Genomic DNA, 24,311 nt, shown 5'->3' on the forward strand with positions numbered 1-24,311 from the left:
GATTTCATTCTTGCAAACACGAACCTCTATTTTGGGGTCTGTTACTGAGTGTAATAATAATAATAATACATTCTGCTTATATAGCGCATGTTACACTGAAGTCTCTATGCGCTTTACAAAATTTTCTATAATAACAATACAATTAGAAAATACATATGTAATACAATACAACTGACTACAACAACGATAAAGAAATTAAGAAAAGTGATCAAAGTATTGATTAAATAAATACGTCTTTAGTTTAGTTTTGAAAGTTTTTGTAACAATGAAAAGGTTGCAGTATACACATTACTACATGTGGTACTACAATGGGCTATCATAGAATGGGTAGCAAGAATCCTGCGATCTGATTGGTCGAGAGCTATGTGTTGATTTTTACTGGCCGCACGCTACGTACGCTGAGTCACAGTGGTAAACATGTTATCGCGCACTTGTAGCAAGAGTACGCGTACTTGTAACAAAGGTTTGCGCACTAAGCAAGCGTTCGCGCACTCAGGTTGGCCATGCGTCCAGTAAATACTGATGCATGGCTGGCCGTGCGTCCAGTAAAAACTGATGCATGTTCGTTTACGGCAAGCCAAAAGGAAATGCATCCAGTAATTTTGTCATCGGGTAACACGATAGAATAATGGGTTTTTGACAAGAAAATTACCCATTCTATAAATCAGATGACGCACATGTCTTTTCGTGCGTCAGTTGGAATATAGGGTTAAGCATTCCATAGTTACCTTATGCACACAATTCCGACTGACGCACTCAGACCTGTGCGTCATGTGTATACTGTACATGTGTATGTATATTATGTACATCTATAAAGCATTGAGTCTCCCGTATCCGGCCAAATCCCTTATCCGGATGAGCCCTGGTCCCGACTTGTCCGGATACGAGAGGTTCAACTGTATGCAATCCTTAAATTCATTTTGATTATAGGATGTTTCAGAATTGTAGAATCTAAAGACTAATACAATCATCATTATGAAGTGAAACATAGCAAAATGAACAATTGACATGCAAGACTGCTCACAACACGAGACAGCATCTTCATATCTAATGCATGTGTTTAAATACTGCACAAATTGCTCTATCTTGCGCATTAAAGGTCAGTTACACAGTGTCTGGGCTTGTCTTTGTTTAATTTGTGTCTCATCCATTAAATACATTTGTAATGATCTCACCACTCTGCTGGACTGTTGGTGACAGGCTGCGATGGTGGGCGGAGTTGACGACTGCGCCGCCACTGCTGCCCTCGCTTGGGCTCCCACGGAAGAAGTGGGTGATGTGATCACACTGGAGTATGTGTTGAGGCAAGGCTGACAGTTGTCTGCTTTGGAGAGGAAAGAAATCATTTACTTTTTCAGTTCAGTTGTGAACTGTGAACATTAGAGAGAGATTTAAAGGGTGTGTACAGCTCTGGTCGAGGTGAAGATTTAGCTTTTCACGTTTTGTGAGATATTCAGAAACCACTCTATGAGATGTCAAAGAGCATGCAGTTCTAAGGGGTATCAAACGTTTATTCGATGAAAATCGGTTTTGAAATGGCTGAGATATCCAAAAACAAGGTGAAACAAAGAGATACTAATAAAGTTGGGGCTTGTCGCCTTTTATTATTAGCACTTTTTTGGATATCTCAGCCATTTGAAAACCAATTTCCATCAAATAAACATTGAATCCTTCTTAAAATTACATGCTCTTTCATATTTCATAAGAGGCTTTTCATTATCTCACTTACGAATGTTCAAAACATGAATCCCTACCTCAACCAGTACCGTACAGTCCCTTTAATACAAATAAGAGAGCAGTCAAGGGATTATATACAAGGTAACTACATAACAAGAATACACATTAATCAAAAGCTCTTCCCGAAAAGGGAGGATTAAAAGAAGTTCAACAATGCCAAGATTATGCTGCCTTACTAATTATGTACACAGACAGAAAAAAAAAAGAAGAGATTTCTGTGTGTATTAACACACTAGCCTGTTATGTTTCAGTTTCGTTTGAAAAATTCAGGAAAATATATACAAATGCCAATACAAGGATAGTTGCATTTTGTAAATGAAATAAATGTGAACTTGAAACTTCATCATCTCCCACCGCATTATAAGCAGCACAAAACTGTGGTGTAAAGTCGTTGAAGCAAATTTACTAGCACTCCTATCACTGCACTGGTGGGAAGTTTTTCTCATTACAAATTGCCTGATTTCCTGTAGTGAAACTCACTTGGCATATTCCACAATTTCGGCTTGAGTCTTTTCTCCCTGCTCACCAGGAGGAGTCATACTGAATATCCGTTTTCCTGAAAAATAAAAATGTTAGGAAAGAGGACAGTAAATATAATGCAATCATCACAACTTCAATCACAATTTAGCTGTATACCTTTAATGTGACTTGCAGAGCAGCTTCCATGAGTTACTGAAATACAAACAGTGCATGCAAGTCTTGCATACTCTATGAAGATTTACATCAGAAAGGTAATAATACCTCCACCTATGACTCATTTAACCATTCAGTGTGAGAATGTTAAAATGATAATGGATATTGTCTAAGCACAGCTAACAGGCTGGAAAGTGCATACACTGTACATAGCTCCCAGTGAACATAGAGCCATGCTTATTATGTGTACTGAATGACCAGTGAAGCGATGATTAAGCGTTAATCAATTTAATCAATGCATTTTTCCCATTCTCATGATTAGAAACCGACTATGGTTTGTACAATATGTTTTGGTGGCATACAAGGCCGACTTGCCGAAGAGGACAAGGGAGTCATGACTGCGATAAATTACAATGTGATGTTCTTTTAATGGTCATTACTTCAAAACGGTGTCATCCCCAGACACATTACAAACTGTTCCTAACGCCAAAGGAAGCACTTACATTGTACAGCTGCTTATGACATTAACAACTTAATGATGATACAAGAACCATCACAACTCATCATTCCCCCAGAAAAGGTTTCTGACTGAAAATTTGGTGGGGATACAAGTATGCAATGCAGAGGCACACGAGATAAAAACAAGATTTGTATGTTCCATAAAAATGTCACTCACTGGAAATCCCACAGAGAAAGAGAAGTGCCCTGTATTCATATTTTCCACATGAGGAAACAAGTGTGGCATTAGCATGGAAAACAGAAGTTATCTATATGACCATGGGATTTTGTGCTTATCTCCCCAAGATGGTAAAAATCCTGATATCTCAGTATTGTATGTTAATCAAAGAACGTTCCTAGAGCGGACAAGCGTCTACGCAAGGTGGACCATACACTGTACACTGATACCAAACTCTACCTCGGTTCACCACAATCTGGAACTTCTGATTTCTTTCTTTCATTTGCACAAGTATTTTGGCAAGTACATTGGCCTCAACTTGCAGCAATGACATCTCTGGAGTGATACATTTTCAAAAGGAGAAGCATGACCCATGGCATGACCCATAGAGTCTACCACCAAAAGATCATGCACCAAGAACAGAAACAGAGCATAACTTCTTCTGGAATATTCGTATACTCCGTGCTTAGAGCTGCTCTTCGAGCACTTCCAGAACATCTAATTATGAGCAAACTCTACCCAGCAACATTTTAAGCTGTTGCCACTTTGTACCAAATACTGATACTAAAGTCTCAATGAGCTTGAGGAGGCATGATATTTTCAGCAAGCCAGCTGAGGTATAGCATTGTCAAACTACAATTCATTATTCATACATTGTGAACAACCTGACAGGGAGAGAACAAGCTCACACAACAGAGCCAGCTACTGGCTCTATATTGGATGCTTATATCACTTCCTGCAGCTACAAGTGTACATAATAAGTCAAAGCACAACAGCCATTATGGGTGCCATACTCACTAGTTGATACTTTACACTTAGAAAATCAGAACAAAAGAAAAAAAAAGAAAGAAGAAAAGACTATCTTTCAAAAACTGATGAACACAATATCAGTGCAAGTCTAACAAAAATAAAGAAATATAAAAGAATGGATCCTGCAACATATTTTCAGCTGATCTGATACTGCTGCTGTTAATTGTATTCAACTGCAGCACGAATGCAGGCAGCATGTATGCGAATGAATGTTTGTCACAAATGGACCATGAAGTAATCGTTAGCAAACAAATGTTTGTATCACGTCTATCCTGCATAACATACATGTACATGTTTTTGGACAATGATCAGACTTTCAGTATCGTGGAAAGCATATTCAAGTGCCTCAGCCACCGCAGGTACTTGTAGCTAAAAATACCTTTCATCTCCCAGTGGATGGTATCAGTTAATGTACAACATCAAAGCATGCATGACCTCATACGATCTGCTCTCAACGGTGCCACTGAAGATCCAAAGAAGATTGTTGTTATAGAAACAGATATTTATGCCTTCCACTCATAAAAAACTTAACCCTTACAGCATTCCATCATAGCTCTTCTCTCTCTCCTTCTCAATCTTTTTAGAATTTGTATTGTTTGTTTCATTACACTCTCATGACTTATGCAATATAAAAAATATAATTCATCAAAACAGAATGGTTTGGTGAACCTTACTGATAGAAATAATTTTGTTTGAACCAAATGACTTGCATGGTTGCACTAAAAAAAAACAAAAAACCAGACATTCTCCTACCTATACACAGCGCGTCAAATGTGCAGACCTTTTGTCATCCACATTTCATAATGGTTGAGAATAATGTACTGTAGTAGATCTCAGAAAATCTGAATCACATTCTCCCCCTCCCCACGAAAAAAAAACTAAAATACAACCTACTATATATAAGGCACATCTAATGTAGGAAAGAATAGCCCTGTATTTTAGGAAATATTTCATGTAGGCCTACATATGAATTGTTTTAGATGACTGATGTGTAGGGCATACAATTTTCTATGTATTCAAGGATTAAAGTCTGTGAATGTCAAGCAGAATGAAAACAGCATACATGGGATAGCTTTATAAACTACATCCAGGGACTTTATTCTCACAAAAACATTCATGTCAATTCTGTACTCATAGTCAATGTCTCCATTGTCAAACCTGCAAAATAGGATAGCACAGGACATTATAGAAATATTGATCCTTTGACCCCTGCCTACATTTGAGGTGAAAGCTTCCAAGGTTCTTGAGAAAAAAACCCCAAAACCCAACAGAAAGAGAAAAGTTTTAAATGGATATAACAGCATCACCTTCAAATCTCGACTTGCTAACAACATGCCAATCCCCAGGACATCAAAGGCCCTACAGCCTCACTGACTGAACATCTATGCCATGACGCAGTGGTTTTTGCAGACGTGTTTGACTAACCCTATTCACCTCAAACATAAACCCCATGTTAAATGTCACAAAATCCTGCTTTTTTACCCTTGTTTCCTCTATAAACAGGAAACCAGTAGGCTGACAGAAGAAAACTCATTTAACAAAGATAGTACCATATCTCTCCTTTGTATACAAAGTATGTCACAAACAAGATTAGATCAACACATGTCTTGCTCCTAAGCGGCAGTTTGCAGTCTATGCATCGGGGGGAAAAAGTTTTTTATGCTGAAGTTACTACCCAGCTTGCATGGAATTACACAGAACAAAAAACATCTTTTTATTGAACAATAGATGAAAGTTGTTATTTCTTTGTTGTCCATTACATGGTATTTGCTACAAGGGCAGATTCTAATCAATAGCTGACATTTTTTCCCCCCTGAGCTTCCATAGTAAGGACTACATTTCATGTATGCCAGACATACACACAGAGATAGGTCACATCACTATCAATGCATGACCATAAGGATGTGATGTAATGTTATGAACCATTCAAAAAATAAAGAAAATGGTAGCCTACCAGTCTAGTATTGATACTGCAGCATAATTAGACACTTTACAATTTTATTCCGACAGGAATAACAAAAAGATAAAGGCACCTCCCCTCCCCCCCCCCCCACACACACATACACAACAATAGCTTATCCTTGTAAGCTCTGTATTCTCTCTTTTTTTTTCTTCTTCTTCTTCTCTTTTGACAAAATGATTGCAGGACTAATTCATATATGCTCAGGGTAAGACCAGATATGATGAATATCTCCTTTCATTTTACATTACATTCATTTTTTTTTTTTTCTGGTGATGATAACAAGAGCATCATAGAAGTTGTTGCCATGTCGGGCAAGCTTTCAACAAGCCTCTAACAAGCACCAGAATTTCCATGCTCATCCTTTACAAAAGTAAAGGCTCCCTCTAGGTTTCTCTGTTTGCAAGGTACAACTACAGCTAAATGTTTCAAAAAATGTAGCCCATTGCATCCATTTTTTGTGCAGTCTCAGAACATTGTGTAGACAGCTTGGAATCCTTAATGGTAACAAGTCACTGTGTATCGGGCTATGTAAGACCGTAGCATGTATGCATCTGCTTCAAGTAGGAACAGCAATATCCACTGTTGACACATATATTTCTTTGATACAAATATTGGAAAAAAATGGGGTTGGAATTTCTCAGATACTACTTTGTTTTTGCTTCTTCTTTTTTTAAATTCCTTTTCACTCTATTTTGGGAAAAATAATATATTAGTTTTCTTCTTCTTCATCTCATGATTATGATGAGATAGAGATGGTTTAACCCATTGAGGACAGGCTGATTTTGCTATAACACACATTACCCATAGACACCTGCCCCATTATTCTCGGGACTTGTCTTCAATGGGTTAAACTCCAAAGAGGATCTAGAACTAATCTCACCTGGAATATAAGGTATCACTCGGTCCTGATGCTGCTCAGAGCTGGCTTCCTCTGGGAACAACTGGATGAGCTGGATGAAACAAAACAAAAACAAAACAAAAGGAAAAGATTGTAAGATCATGATTGCTCTCATCTGACATTCCATTAATAGTGTATACGCCAAATATTTCGTGAGGTTTTTATTTTCGCGAATTTTGCAAGTCAGGTGCTATTCGCGAAATTAAAGACATGCGAAAATAATGACTCTCATCCCAACATAAATGTGACGCACACATATTTTTCCGTTCAATACAGTACTCCACGATCACAAATTCAGCCACTCGCAATATCGTCAGAAAATTTAGACTCGCTAAATATATGGCGTATACAGTAAATACAACCCTCTGTACCCAGGTGATATCTCCTTCCTTTTCTTGAACTTCCTCAATGAGACTATTAAGTTCTTGTTAAAGAAAAAAAAAAACTCATCTTTTTACATAAGTAGCTCCAAAATCTCATTTGTTTTGTTTTGTTTTTTGTTTGCCTCTGGGACCCACTATTCATCACGAAATTGCTTCACAATCTATGAAATAGATGAGTAATATAACATATGTGACTGTCATTAAGAACTTGTGGTTAAATTTTATAATTTTATGTACACAAATCATTTCCCACAACATCTACATTCATAGGAATCAAATGCCTTTGGCCATAAGTGCATACTGAAGCTTGATATTTCCGATCACTCACCACAGTATTTAACAGGAAGATTTTACGGTGAAGGTAAGTGTTTGGAATCCATTAGTCCAGTGTCTGTTGCATATGGCTAAAATTTGCCCAGCATTTCCTTGTGTCATTCTCATCACTTACCAAGGTGCAACATACAAACAGAGTCAAGATAATATGTATACTGCACATAAATACCTTTCAGTAATATCCTAAGTCAGAGCAGAAGTTAAGCATGTACGATATTCTAAGTTGACCCAGGGTGGAACAAGTAGAAACTACCTGTGGCAGATCAATTTTTGTGTTTATTCTGTAATCACCCATAGATGTGAAAAGTCTCTCTAGCCCCATTAACCTTCGAAAGTAAAGTCAGACAGGTCCTTAGTGTTTAGTCTAAGATCCAGACAAATTTTTGGGTTTCCATGAGGCGAGGACAGAGATTGAACAGTTGCTCTTTGTAGAACAAATGTATAATAGCTCCTTCATACCTAACACATGTATCCACAACATATTTGAAACAACACCATCATAACTGACATGGAAAAACAAACAAGCCAGGTGTTTAAAACTAGACAAGAGGGCACATGCATGCAAATCATACTAGAAATTGCCTGGTTGGAAGGTGGTAGGTGACATTGCATTTAGGAGTTTCTGTGGCTCTGTAGACATAAGAATTCACATTGCATCTCAGGCCCCATCTGGTTTGTAAGGAACTTTACTCCTGTCTAGCGACCGACTACTCAGAATGCATGACAGGGATTTGTATCTCACCATGAGAATGCAAACTTTGGACTTCGGAGGAAAAAAAAAATACAGGTGGAAAGATGAAAAGATGTCAGACTGTGAGGTTAGCCTAAACCAGCAGAATTGTGCTCCAATTGGCAAAGAGCCCTTTGGTGATTGATCACACTTGCTATCCCATGCCTACCTTACACTGGAAATCAAAGAGCTGAGCATGTGTCTTGCTAACGCAGGATATCGAAGAGTCAGACCAGTGGACCTAAAAAGAAACGTGAATAAAAATTTGCAATTAGTTATGTCAGTATATGACATACCAATCTTTTCCTCTCCTTTTATAATGTATCACTAAATCGTATTCATATGGGCAGGATGATTGTAGATGACTGGGGCATGACAATGATTTGGCGCGATGATCACACCATGCATATTGGGATGCATTTAATGGACAAATGATTGTCAAATTAGTACAAAAAGAAACAACATCCCAAGAACTACTGAAAGAGCTGCAAGTGATTTAATCATTTTGCTTACAATATGTTGTATTTTGTATGGCTACCTAATTACTTGTGCGACCTGCTAATATTAAAGATTATAATGTGAAATGTCATTTATCTTGCTATGATGCTCACTTAATATTAGTTATGTATGAATGATGTGAAATTTTGATTGGAAAAAAATTATTGAAGCAAAACTAGAAAATAGAAAGCAAACACTCAGAAACTGCTATGTATTCATGAACAAAAATATAAGAGGTATACAGGAGGAGAGAGTGCCCAATAAGAAGGTACATGTATGGGTGTCACAGCAAAAAGGGCATTGGGTACTTGTGATGCACTGGCAGAAAACAAGTTCACCAAATTCCAAAAGTAAACAATTCTATATTTCATTCTGAAAGAATGGATTTTTAAAGGATAAACACATAATGAAAAAAAAATCACAAACAAACGTGCAATGTGCATAAAAAAACCCCAGAATCAACCTTTATCCCTAAGCATATGATATGCCCTCTCAGTATAGACAAGAGCACACTCTACATGGCACGATGAAGACCCAAAATAAATCACCACCATTCAGAGGCATAATTCCTTTGAGTGAATGATACTGCATGCCTGCCATGTGTCTATGATAAAACATTTTTTCTTTTCTTTTTTAAAGAGAAGGAATATGTCTTGTGAAGTATTATTTTCTTCAAATGGAATGGACAATTTGAAAAAGAAAGAGTTCAGATTTTTAAAATTTAGACAGGTATCATAAAATTTTATGATACAAACAGCATTTGATGTGTATAAGAAACAGTCAGTTGCATACATTAGACTAATAGTAGTGCAGAAAGACAAATATACATTCCCATACCTCATAATATCAAAGGAATAATTTTTCTTTGTCGCAGATGATATGTCCTAACACAACACTCAAGGCAACCATCCTTGTGTTCATACATATCAAGCATAATCCCCTTCCCCTTCCCTGTGAAATCAGCAAAGTGATTTGATGCTCTGCAAGCAGACAGCCTTAGAACAGCATAGCAAACAATGAACCTGTCACTGTCAACACTCATACTTCACCCCCTGAGTTTTTCCTCAGATCTGATTTTGATGAAGTGTTTAAAATGTATGGTAATTGATATCACACATTTGATGAAAGAAGACAGAAATGAAATTGTTTTATTAACAGCTTCCAATCTTCATCGGGGTATTTATAGAATCATCAAAGAGTCTGTGTACTAATAACAATTAATGTGGATTCCTAGCTTTAGAGATTCCTGTTATTTCTTCTTCTTCTTCGTTTAGGAGGATGGATGTTTTATTGTTTCAAAAATTCTGGGGGAAGCAACTGAAAATTCACAAAAGCACTGTGTAAAATATATAATGTTTAATTTCTTTTCCATCACTGTCAAGCCTATTGAGTTTATGGCATCATAAAAAATACAAAACAATGTCATTACTTAAAATACACTTGGAACAAATATCACAACATTTTTTTTAATATCAGCGATGCACAAACTTGTCAAAATTGGTACGAAATTAGGGAAGCGATATCATACAAAAAGCAAGAAATGGAGTGATAAAAAGAACTCATACCTGGAAGGTGTATTCAAGCCGTTTGTCACTCTGGCGTTTCTGAAGTCCTTTGACCTCAATGGCTTTTATATGAACTGCATTGACAGAAAAACAGAAGAGCGAACGAGTTTCATCAAAACTCACAAGACGAGAATTTTTCCAGTTTCTCCAACGTGACACAACATGGAACACAAAATAGTACTTACACATTTAACAAATCCTTCAAATACATTTCAATTATTCAGTACAAAAGCAAAAGAAAATGTGCAACCAAGACAAGCAAAATGTCCTACACATGATACTTATGGTGATAAGGAAAGACATAACAACATATTATCAGTAGCCCTTTGAATAAGAGACTCTTTTTTATTAATTATCTGTATCTGTATCAATGACATTGAATGCATCACCTGAAAGGGGTTTTTGCAACTTACTTTTATCACATCTACAAAATCCTGATACAAGCGAATTATTAAATCTGCTACTATATTTACTATTATCTTTCAAAATTGTTTAATATAGAGTCAGATGTTACATGACGGTTATCATTATGTGAACAGTCCATAATGTATGCATAAACACTGTGATATTTCGATGTGCTCCAAGTGCCACAGAACATCCAAATGTATGGAAATACTGGCTCAGTATCTGTCTTTCCCTCTTCTCTATCAAACCAAAATACAACATTGACAGAAGGCCACACTTTAGTTTATGACTGTGTCTGATGGAGGAGGTCATAACTTCTGTCTAGAATTTGGAGTAACAAATTGGTCACTCCACAGACCCATGTGTACATTTTCTTCCATCCACACAACTATAATATGTTGCACATGTCCATGCTCTCCAGGGCAGCCGCTCCTCGAAAAGCTGCATAGTGCTACATAATATGGTCATATCAGCATGGTGTTGGTTGCCTACATTCTCACATGATTTGCTAATAAAAGAAATGTTGGCTAAATAAGAAATGTGCCATAAATGTGCCTTTGTTGTTTCTTTTTACTTTTTTTTGTTTGTCCTACTTTTATGTTCACTTCTTTGGCTTCACATCTATCTGTGCACACTGTGTGAGTATGGAGAGAATGTGATTGTTGGATTTAGCATACATGTAGCTTTGATCACAGGTAATGAATTTTGACGCAAGTATGTCACACAATGACATCACAACCTGTGTCATAGTGGCACACACCAGGAATCATGCTGTTTCTCTTTTCAAGCCTGTCTCTTGCTCAAGTTTTTTTTTTTCATATTAGAAGAAGTGCAAAATATCTATTTTTCCATCTACATTGCTGGATATACACCTGGTAGGAACTTCTAGAACATCAGCATCATTTGCACCATGAGACGGTGCGATAGATGAGAAAAACAATCTCAATGTGATGAAGCCATAATGTGGATAACAGAAAACACTTCTCTCGCCAAAGTGACATTTACAACACACAGGCACTTGAAGTAGACTTTGCATGACATATGGCATTCAAGAAGAGTCTCGCCTCTAGATGGATAACATCCTGCGTATTTATATAATATTCATTTCCCAAGAGCCAATAGCTGCTCTCTCTCAACATTGGCTTAAATCATATTTTTAGGGTTTGCGTTTCCTATAAAAAAAGTCAAATATACTCATGATATATAACATGTTATGCATCTAAGTTCTATTGATTAGCAAAAGAAGAACCAGCACTTTTAACAAACAATTTAAACAGAGATGACATAACCTTGTATTTCATAATTCTATGTTGTACCAATAGTACATGTGTGTGTTGTGTGTGTGAGTGTGTTAAAAAAAAAGTGATTCAGCAGCCTAAGTGTTGAAGCAAATATGGATTGGCTCGATTAAGTTGATCAAGTTATGTTTTTCTGAGATTCGTGCAGAATTTATGTCAATTCTTTTTATATGGTATGATTTGCAAAAAACAAAACAAAATATATTGTACTGTATGTTAAAAAAAATATGATTCAGCAGCACAAGAGAGAATACAGCTGCTTATTTCTTCATATCAATTTCATTGTGAACATGGGCCTGATATAGAATTATATTCAAATAAAGAATATCATAAAACAAAAGTGTATGCATATTGGCATCCATGTGTCTGGTAAGCTTGATTCTACTACAAAACAAAAAGAATATTTACACAGAGATTGTTAGACAATGTACAAATACAACGAACATTTTAACACATTCCTCAATTCCCAGACAGTATTGATAATTGTGAGGGAAGAGTGCACGATGAAGTAACATTACATCTTTGCCATAGAATCTCAGACACTGTCTGTTAATCTTGCTCCTGTCCCATTATTTATCCCAGCAGAGACAATAAGTTGTCATATTATCTTCTGGACGAACACCACTGCCATCACTACATCGAATGAACGTTTGAATGCCAATCAAACTGTTCCTGAGCTATGTGAAATCATTATAGGCCTATATCATAAATTTTCAGTATTACTTACAATTTTAAGGGGAACAGAAATTAATTGGAAGGTGCTTCAAGTGGACGCATATATTTGCTTCCTATTACTATCACAAGAATACACATGTAAATTTATGCTGTATCTCTTTTTTTTCTCCTTGAGTAATCATCTCAACATATTCCAAGCCTATTCCTGCTCTTGACCAACATGACTTAAAAAAAGGGGGGTGGGGGAATGAGTAACACATATATCACTTTATTCTCTTTACTTATTTCATTTGTTTTGTTCATTCTTTTTCAGCTGGAGATTACAAAAATTACATTATCAAAAGCCAATGTCTGTGCACTGCATACATCTCTAGCATTTGAGCTGGATAAACGGTGATGATCAATGCCTCCACGAAAGATACGTACACACATGAGCAGTAGTCGGTGAGCAGCCTAGCCAGCCAGCCAGCCATGCATTGATTACCTGTCTGATGTGTCAGTAGTGCGTGAATACGGGCAGAGGACCCGCAATGACTCTTGTGGAATGCCCAATGTATACCCACTCCTATCCCAATTCCATCTAGTCTCCCGAGTTCAGGCCTCTGGAGACTAGGCCACCATAATCTGATGCGCATGCCTGCTGCCTAGCACATATAGATATCACTGATATCTACACGTTTGTATGGGACGAAGCAGGGTTAGAGCAGTATACAATGCTTTCAATAGCTCCATTCACATTCGTTCACATCGGATTTTCTCATCTTACAGTGTGCAACTCAAATCCTGTTTGGTATGTAGACTGCTCAGACACTAAATATGTATCCATGTTCATAATTCAAGCCTCTTCTAGATGGTACATCATACATTACTACCTTGAGTAGTTCAGCTTGTTACCTTTTACGGTTTACAATCGAAGTGCATGGGGGAGGGGGAAACCCGCTTTCCACTCCTACCTACCCCCCCCCCCCCAAAAAAAAAAGAAAAGAAAAGAAGTAAGAATCAGCATCAGACATCATTTGAAAAGTAATCTGGGGCTCAAATTTTTCAATCATTCACTCCATTTGCAAGTGACCTTCAAATCACATTATGAACTTGCACATGTATGCATGCAGACACTAAAGCAACAGCCTGAATACACAGGGGTGTTTTGTTTTGTTTTGTTGTTTGTATTTTTCTCTTCTTTTTTTTTACATACAGCTGTACTACACCACTAGCCAGACAAAAACATTGTTTGAATTAGTCAAAACAGTCTTGGTCCAGTTTGTCTCTACAGAACAACACACAAACACACAAACACACAAACAACAAAACTCACAGAAGTAACAAAATCCTATTTCAGATTGATCCATATATATGGTTTGCCTAGGTACATGTATTACAAAAGGAATAAGTACAAATTGTAGGCCTGCAGGTTCATTTCTTAAAATCTTTTATTCTGACATATCTTTCAATTCTTAAGACCCCTACAATGTATTTACAATTTGAAAAATGAGTGAAGATTAAGCTGCACTGATACACTCATAGAGTATATCACCTTGGATCTACAGAAGCTCATTACTAGCATAAAATTTTCATATAAGTTAATCACTTCCAATCTGCTTGCAATGCTGATTAGCAAATATCAATGTTTGACCAGATTTAGCCTGCAAGGATAACCATAATCTAAGACAAGAAAACAATCTCCGCATAATTGTAAAAAGCCATGTATCCAAAATAGAACAAATCAAAATGTTCAATGTTAAAAACAGCTGCAAGGGCAGTGCACTTTCGATGAACAACCAAATAGTAATGTGTGAAATTGTGCATTACAATAGTTCAGAGCCCACTGCTAGTACCTGGCATATTACTTTGCTCCTCAATTATACATCATGTACATGGAACTAAGCTCATACTATTGTCGCCAGATGTTTCTTGTACCCTACGCACTCATTACATGATTTACGTGATTCCCCCTTACTGCATCCTGACTGTGTATGCGGTACATGTAAGGAATGGCAATAGGAGGAAAGGCACTGCTATCAGTCTGCAATGTCTCCAATGGAAGAACATGGTATCTACACATGTACATGTGCCACACAATAGCAAGAAAATATTGTCTAAATATCAACAGCAAGATAAATCAACGATTATAGATCCCTTAGCTTTCTAAAAGAAACCTTGAACAATAAACATGACCACATGGAGGAGAGACCACCAGCCCATGTTGCCTTCAACTCATCACAAGGCCACAGACCCAAGCAGTAAGCAAGCCTGGTACTTGAGCCGCATTTACACTTACTAACATCGCGATTTTAAAAATTGCGACATTTTGGTTCCACCGTTTACATTTGCGCAAAAGCACGCGAAGTTTGAGCTTCACGAAACATCGCGATTTTTTGGTCGGTAGTGCGCATGCGTAATTTACCTGTTTTCAACACGGTAGCTGAGTGGAAGTGCGCGCTATTCTGTTCGTTTTCACTGCAGTGCAGTATATTTTGATCACAACGTTGAGCCAGGACTTTTTATCGGTATACTGTAATGCACACATAAATTTGTGCTTCTCGAGACTGTTTACTTACGGTAAAACTATATAGCTTGCTATATTACATACGTAGTAGGTGTGTAAAACTTCATCTACAGCAGCATTCCGGAGGATCATGAAATTTCGCCGATATGATGAAAGTGGGAAGTAAGACTTGGAAGTTAGGACTGGTATCTTAACAGGCGACAGCAAGAACTTACACTTGTTATCACGTACTCCTGAGTCCTGTATTCCACAAACAACGTATATATATCGAGAGCAATATGGCACTCCCACAATCTGAATCAACGCATTTCTGGGAGAACATTATTTTGTTAAGTTGTCATAGGGTGATGATACGTGGTTGGAGAACTTCAGGTTTGCTACCAGTAGTAGTTTTCACGTACAGTGTACTAGTTTCATGAGGGAGGGTGAGGTGAGAGACCACGAGCCGACCGAGGATCGGCCGTTCAGACCTGTGGATGTACACAGCTGTCTATACCGTGTACTAGTACTCTGGCCAGTGACCGACGTGCTCTCTACACGTTCCAAAGAGGGATCGGGAGCGCGCGTAAACTCCCGGTGCAATCCGATACCGAGAGTCACGTGATGAAAAATCGCGATATTTCTGCAGCTTGGGTTTACACTCGCTAACTTCGCCTCAAACTTCGCGATGTTTCAAAAAATCGCACTCCGGCTGGCGATTTTTCTGGCGATGTTTCGAGGGCGTTTGGGTGAAGTTGCTTAGCAACTTACACCCAAATGTCGCGATTTTAGAAAAATCTCGATTTTTCCAAGCAAGTGTAAATGGGCCTAGTATTCACATTGGTCAGTGAATCTAATGCAAGACTGATGAGAGATGGTGATTCCCATTGGACCAGCATCAGTTACAGCATAAAACATATTCCCACTCCAAGTGAACACACTATCTAGCACAAATCACACACTGACAGCAGATTATGCATGATTATCATATAGGACGCTTTAGTGGCGCATCAAAAATGCGTATTCTTGTCCCCTTGATTTTCACTGTGCAATACGAGAGTGTAATGACCAAATGCACAGGCCAGTATCAATTCACTATAGGCTACCATTGTTAGGGACACATAATAATACAGCGTATTTTGTCTCATCTGTCACATGAATGCTTGCTGAATGCATGAACACCGCTGAGTGCAGAAAATGCTTGCTACCATACTTAAAAGTACATGAACTATTGTTACAATTCACAAGCGCAAAAACATCTTGCTTCATACGCAAGCGTGAATCACTCCATTTTCAGCGCAGAGTTGACTTCAAAGTCGAGTAGAAGTCTTGTTCTTCTTGAGTCAAGGGAATATTAGATTCTTCAAGTCCAATGTTGGATGGACTGCCTGGCACAGAGCGTTAGAGCTACCTGGGGGGTGTTTCATCAACGAGTTCGTCGGAGATTTCACCGACAAATTTGCTATCAGCCAATCAGACCAAGGATTTCATTACCTTTTAACAGTTGTCATCCTTGCGTCTGATTGGCTGATAGCAAATTTGTCGGTGAAAACCTCCGACGAACTCGTTGATGAAACGCCCCCCAGATCTTCTTGTGTGCAAGGCTCTCGTAGTGAACAGACAAGGAGATGTTGCATTGTCCGCTCCTTTCCACAAAGGCAGGTGATGTAGAAGAATGGTGCTTTTTTACAGTTTATGCCTTCTCTAGATAACGTTTAGGCCTATAGATCATAATAATCTTATTGGATGGCTATAATTCATGGAATAGGAGGGATTATACATCATAGATCCTTGCCATCTGATTGGATGAATGCGGGACACATGACATTCAGAAGAATCGGCTTTCCCACACTCACTCTCAATGGCAGTGCAATAGACAACTATTGAACGGTCAGCAGTGCAATAGGTACAAGGACACATTGAACTTGTGTATTGTAAAACATTGGTGCATACACGCACCCATTTGCACTGCCAGCAAGACCTAGAGCCAGATCTAGATCTAGGCCTAACTGTTAGTCCTCCTCCTACATAGGCTTAACGTCAGATCTATTTTGGTCTAGACCAGGCCTAGAGGTCTATAAAAAATTATCTTGTGTTGTATAAAACAAATATTCAACGTTTTATAATTCGTGCGAAGGTTTAAATATTACATTCGGTGCAAGTTTAACCGTTCTAATTCATCTCCGCTTTGCATTGTTGAATAGAACAATTAAACTTGCACGTTCATGTAATATTCGGAACCACTGCACTCAGAAACACTGAATATTTGTATAATATTGCACTAGTTAGGGCCAATATTGCACTCATCTTCTATTCATGCAATATTCCCTGGCATCCCATTCATAGTCACCCTATATAATATAAATATCAAAGCCAACAGATATCGCACAGAAGCAAGGGTGTAACCTGGAAGGTGGAAAAGTTTCCAACCTTGCTGGTGTAACAATCCCCTGCCCATATATTATATAGGGATGCAGAGGTACAACGTGCATTATTTCTGCTGAGGGAAAAAAAAAAATTGAGGTGATGCATTTTGAGGGATGGGGGGACAAGTCCCAGTGAGCGTCCACACCACGGTTTTGAAGAGAGTCCTGCGGCACAGGACTTCCCTACAATGCAGGGACTTGTATGAATGTGGAGACAGAGAGTCACCGACCGCTGAGACCACAAACAAAGTTGTGACTGAGACTGAGAGAGGCATAAAGTGTCAATGTTAACTCTGCGCCATAAGGAACTTCAAACATATGCACACAACATACCATTTCCGCAGCCCTCCACAATATTAGTGACCATTTACACAGGAGTTACAAGTGTTTCAGGAGTGGTCCTGAGCCTTTCCTCATGAGGGGCATAGCTCTGGAGCGCTTCAGAGCCACTTTGTCTGTTCACACACCAAATTTTTCAATGCTTTTGGTGCAATCTTATACCTCATATTTACAGGGCATTTAGAGCGCTCCAGGAGTACTCCTGCAGCTCTTCTTCAGCATGAACAGACAATCAGGCTCTGGGGTACTCTTAAGGTTATGTCCTTCTCGAGGCAAGGTTCAGGAGCGCTCCTGCAGCACTCTTTAACTCTGTATTAATGGTCACCAACGCTTAGAGTGCCCTGGAAGTTGCATGCACTGTGCATACAGTTTACATGTTAGAAGTTCCCGCGCACTGGAAGATTACCGTGACAGTCTTATGCCCCTCTCAGCCACTTTGCATGTGATCTTGGCAAGCGATGATTCTCTGTATGAACAAACTCAGAGAGGCATAAGTCGAAGTCCTTCAAGAGCACTCCTGGGTCCAACTTTGTGTGTAAATGGGGTATTAGACTGTTCATGGTATCTCTGGAGGGATCCACTGTAGGGAGGAATATTGCATGTCTACAATCGCCAAAGCATATAGGTATGACAGCTGATGACAGCCAACCACATTTGCTACATATATTAGCCACATATTTTGGAAAAAAATAATGCTTTTGGTCACTTTGGGTTTACTGCTGATGGGTTCTGCACAAAGTTGATACAGTCATGTCACAAAGAAAGCTATTTCTAACTACCCACAATGTGTCATATTACAAGAAATGTCAACACTGAAATTTTTAACTACGCAAAGTCTGAAAGTTTGTCTTTTTAGTATTGCGATAAGATCTTGACAGATTTGCTCTTTGGTACAAAGACTGCCTCCTCACTTAAAACATTCACCCCCTTTTTTTTTCTTCTGTGGCACCCATTCTCCCACAAGTTGCAGACGACTGCAACTGACACGATCCAAAATACAATCCAAAATACAAGTTCAGGAAACTACTTGGGCAGCTTGACCTTGGAGCAACCCCAGATTGCAAGTAGCTCAACATGGGCTCATCTGCGCACTTCATCAGTGCAGTGTTACCAAACTGCATGTATCCTTTCCACGGTACATCCACTCCGCACCCAGCCAGCAGGAGACTGAACTTGGTGGCTACAGGTCACTTCCCAGAGGACATGCAAATTCTGCCAGCCCACTTCCTAATATTCACCTCCAAGTCAGGAGCACTTGCCCCATCTACTGATTGATAGCATGATAGAGTACCACAGTTGAGGAAGTCCTTGTAATCTGTACACAGATTTCCTTCACTCCCCCTACCTGTAGCCATTTAATGACAAATGTTGCTGACATTGCACAGTATTGGCATGCACCATTAGGAGCAAAGTGTACACTATTGGTTGCCAGACTTACACGGGCATGAGATCAGCCCATGTGAAAGGATAAATTCTATTCTAATTCTCATGCGTGTAGGATCTGCAGTGACTGAACCCTTAAGCCTAATTGTTGACAAAAGTCACATTTTCAGACAAAAAGAGAATCTGGACAAACCAATCTAGAAGTACACAAAGACACAGACAAATAAACAGAGATATACAAACTGGTGAAAAATGTAAAGTCTTGAACACTGGTATGAACATCACCACTGCTGGTCCACTAACGGGACAAGCAGACAGACAGTAGGCCTATGCTAAACTAAGCTCACCTGCTGGGTTTGTCGGTTTCAGGCAACTTCAGGTTATGACCTAAAACCTATAGGGTCATACTCTCTCCAACTAATCTGGAAATAGCTAGCTACAATTTGTATAAATTTATTAAAAGTAACACTGAACACATACACTGCATGCTGAAATTGTACTCTTGCAAAAAGTCATTTGCTGTAGTACTTACTGTACTACAAAGTGTATTCTCCACTGAGCACACTAAGCTTGTCTATTACAATATGCACATAACAGGTACTTACATAATTAATTTGTGACTGCAATCATAACCCTGGTCACATACATTGTAATGGTTTTAATTAATTGCAGTAGGATGAAATATTTTTATTTACAATCCCAGGGTGCTACAAACTCAGTGGGGCATGTAAAATGAGTTGGTACAAGCATGCTAAATTCATACTTTGCGTAAGTAAAGCCTAGTGTAAAGGTGGTTATTTTTGCGAGAGTAATTTTTTTGTGCTCGACTGGGTGAGATGAAATTTTGCGTGTTTCTAATTCCGCAGTATCAAGACATCTTTTCGTGGAACAAATCTATGACGTGCAAAAGTATTAACAGTTATTATTTTTGTGCTGGTTTCTGGTCACGCAAAATGCCTGAAAATTTCCACACTGAGAAAATTTTACAGTATTTGGACAGTGGGAAAATATATTAGCATTAATAGTAATGCCCTAAAACCACACACACATGTACCTGTACACACAAAAATACTAATGGGTAGACTTATCTATGATGATTACATACAGTGTACAGTATATAGGCCTATCTGATTCTCACACAGCACAATATTAGAATCTGCTGCAAGGCGAGAAGTAAGAAACTCAACTTTCAATAGCTTTTATCATGCTCACTTTTAGTACCACTGGTATTCACACTAGGTATAATTATAACTGCTTTGTACTGACTTCCTCTTCAAATGAATTGATTGATACCTGTGTTAACCTTTGCCATATAGTTTGCACAATGGAATTCAGTTGGATCACAGATCATTATCAAACATAAAGCAGGGATTCCAAGCCTGTGAAGAGTATTTCAGTATTCTGAGAGATGAAAAGACATATTTTTGATGGAAAAACAATATTTTTACCTTTATTGCAATAGACATGTGGAGTAGTTACAATCTGGTAAAAAAACAGTATTTTCCCTAAAACCTGCAGTATTCTTGGCAAAAACAGTACAAAATACTGCAAAAACTAAAAATTTGCATCTCTGTAGAAGGTAACATCTATCAACTCAGACTTTGTCTGTCCAGCAACCTTGTGTTTGTTTGTGCTTAATCAACTTGAATGAGTGTTCCGACATATGCCTAGTATTGTGGCTTTTCAAACCTTGGGATAAAAAAAGAAAAGAAAAGAGGGTTGAAGGTATAAAGTACTACTATTAGGCCTATACATCACACCAATGTTGATTCACACAAGTACACTTACTACTAGTCATAAACAAAGAGAGCATACAAATACGTATGTAAGTGATAAATGATTGCCAAGTTCTGATTTTCATCAACAAGCATCTTCCTGGTCTATTTTCTTAAGTTTTACGACTTTCTAGTACTGAAGGCCATTTATTCATTTATTTATTTTAAGAGAGAAAACTTAAATATATTTACAATGTACTTTACAGGAATCTATCATTTCCTATTTCACAAGGTATTCCTTGGCAAGGACTATCAATATCTCTAATTCATTCATTCACAGGTAGGGCCTATCCCTTTCCCTCACTTCATTGGACTAGAGCCAAAACCTGTCACTGACATGAACAAGAATACATACAGTAGGTACCACGGAAGATGACACACTTTAGTGTTGCAGTAGCAGTGTAAATCCCTTCCATTCAGCTCAGCAGGATGTAGTCAACCTCACAGTTACTACAGTACATACAATGATCACCACACTTGATGAGCCTGGTCTGCATGAATTTTCTTCTGAAGACAACCATGATTTGCATTTGAAGGAAAACTAACTTCTACAAAGATATTTTGCACATTCGCAAGTACCGTATCTAGAAAAACTTCACCAAATTCTCAACAAAGATTTTCTGTGAAAAGAAAAAGAAAAAGAGTGCTGTTTCTACTCTGGGGCAATGTGACAGTGCGACATTATGTAACATCATGATAATCAATGCTTTGCAAGCAGGTGGAATGTGCTTTAATAAAAGACTGGACTGCAAGCCCCTATGATTACAGCTGACATGCGATCTAACATTTCACTACAGACAATTTGTGCATATGTACAGGAATTGTCCTGGCAAGTTTACAAACATGTTCTTTTAGCAATCTGAATGAAATCTTGAGCTTTTGTGAAACCCCTCTGTATAAACATAGATATCCTTACTTGTTTGTGATTTCTATACCAATCAGAAGTTTTTCATACACTTTCTCTGCTAGCTCAGAGGGCAAGTGTTCAGTATTCTTTCAATCATTCGACCATCCTTTCACCTATAAGTTGATCATTATTAGTTGTACAAGACATGCAAGTATGCATATTGGCAGCACTATATCTAGGAAAAGCAGTACAAAGGCAAGACAAAATACATTTTCTACATACCTATGTCACAAAAGTTTTTGTCAGTATCATGAATGGATATTTTGTTGCTTGTTTTTTGAAGTGTTCCATAAGTCAAACAACCCTATGACATACGTAACTGCAGGCCTTCATGTAGTTTATCAGCCTTGTATTGATAGATGTACTAAGAAATGCCTGCTACATAATACGCTCATACATTCAAGTTACACCCCTCATGTTTCATCTGAGTCTTAACCTGGCAAGCCAAAAATATTTGAAAATCCCCTTAACATTTGAAATCCAGCCAAAGTAATCTGTCATCTTTCAGTTCAACTGGCTGGCTATGTTGGTAAGGTCAGGCAAAGGTCACAGATAGCTAGCAGTCTTACAACATTATGATAAATATCAAGGGCATCTACTTGTTCAGCCAGGCCTACTTATAAGCTGTGCACAATGTTACGTGTGCTGAGTACCATCCATATCTACTGTACAGACATTCCTCGACATGTGCTCGCTCCAACCTGAAGCCCCTGTTTTCAGGTACCCTTCCCAGTTGCTTGCAAACTCAGCACTATGAAAGTGCAAATGGCATGTGAGCAAATGTGACACTGTGTACAGTACGAACAGGCTGTCTGCTCCTACTCCACAGGGCATGTAAAGTGAGGGAAAAAAATTTCTCTTCATAATCTCTTTATGAATTATTTTAAAGACACTGAAAACCCCTCACCCAAGATAATAAGTACAATACATTGTAGTACAAGGAAAGAACAGTACTGTATTTAAATGGCATTTCAAGCAGCAAGAAAGCCTTTGACAGAGTATGAGTGAAGACCAAAGTGGTAAAGCCTGCAAGGTACAGGCATACAATAAATTTCAGGGAAGTGTGATGAGCATAGTTCAGCTATATAATTCTTCTAATATCTGATTTGTCATTTTTAAGTTGATCACAGACAGACACAATCATCACAATGCCAAGTTGTCCCTTGCACCTGTTCAAACCAAGAAATTCATGTAGGCCTACATTGCATCATGTATCTCTCATCCATTATTTGTACAAATTTATGTACATGTGTATATCATAATAGCACTACAGTGTACATGTATTTATGAGCACAAATATGATTTTAACTTGATAGTCAGACTTTGCTGAATTACATAAGCCCTGTTTTAACCGATCTTATCACGACAATGCAGCAACAATGTCCGGAGAACAGAATTTTTCTAAAATTCAAATAAAACTGCAGGAGAGAGCGAGGGGTGCTGTTTTAACACGCACACACACACACTGAAAATCTTACCCCAGTAGGTTTCTACAAATGGGGTGTGTCCACTGATGTGACTACCACGCCTACCAACCAGCGCTGCCCATTATTCTAGATTGTGCACATACAATCACTGATCTCAGCTACATCTACAGAGAATAGTGATTACAATTCATGCATGTCAATCATTCTCTATTGGCAATATTGTGCATGCGGATTGAGTGTATCAAAGGAATGTTCCAACAGTTGCGTTCTCATAGAAGGGCTGTCAGGGTAGTGTTGTGGTACTATCAAGGTAATGCCAGGGTAGAATTTGGCAAAAGTTACCGCAACAACATCCAAGCAACATTTTGCAGGGACCGTTTTAACAAGCAGGGTGAAAAAAGATTACCCTGGTGTTACCCTGGTGTTACCCAGACATTGCCGAAGTGACTCCAGTCTGAAAGACTCTGTTAAAGAATGGGTTTTTTTATGGCTTCCTATTGCAAAATTCATGTTTACCTGACCTAATCTGAACTACTCGTAGTTTCTAATGTGTACTGGACTTACATTCATACAAGAAAATTACGTTCAGAAGAATTTCAATTTTTTTCACTGGTATCACTTTTATAAACCTGAATAAGCATCCATGTCTGATAACAGCAACACACAGGTCCACTGATGCCTTAATTTTTCAGGATAGCATTGTCTTTCAAGAGATACCAATGTACATATGTGAAAATGGAAACTCAATTCAAACACTATTCCTCAACTAAAACTAGTAAATGATTGGAGCTCCCTGTAGACCCCCTCCCTTGGTATTCATGAGTATGTTGTATCTCAAAAGTGACACAATATTGTTGTAGGGCTAGGCAAATCAACAGAGAGAAAATTGCGTGAAATCTACTACTGACAGTCGCATAACCTCAATTTTCCTTCAAGATATAACATTGCAGTTTTTATTCCAGAGT

General features: G+C 38.3%; 1 protein-coding gene across 1 annotated transcript in view; it reads right to left on the reverse strand.

Annotated features, from left to right (window-relative positions):
• LOC139738694 (uncharacterized) overlaps positions 1–24,311 on the reverse strand; it is a 45,144-nt gene that overhangs the window by 10,042 nt on the left and 10,791 nt on the right. Inside the window, exons 3-7 of the mRNA XM_071649326.1 lie at positions 10,227–10,300; positions 8,333–8,404; positions 6,700–6,769; positions 2,218–2,293; positions 1,176–1,321 (exon numbers count right to left, since the gene is read on the reverse strand). Coding sequence (XP_071505427.1) covers positions 1,176–1,321; positions 2,218–2,293; positions 6,700–6,769; positions 8,333–8,404; positions 10,227–10,300 — 438 coding nt within the window. The remainder of the gene's footprint in view (positions 1–1,175; positions 1,322–2,217; positions 2,294–6,699; positions 6,770–8,332; positions 8,405–10,226; positions 10,301–24,311) is intronic.

Source organism: Diadema antillarum, unplaced genomic scaffold (genome assembly GCF_040938485.1).
Source record: "Diadema antillarum isolate AM-2024a unplaced genomic scaffold, OU_Dant_1.0 seq00000765_RagTag, whole genome shotgun sequence".
In the NCBI taxonomy this organism is placed as follows: Eukaryota; Metazoa; Echinodermata; class Echinoidea; order Diadematoida; family Diadematidae; genus Diadema; species Diadema antillarum.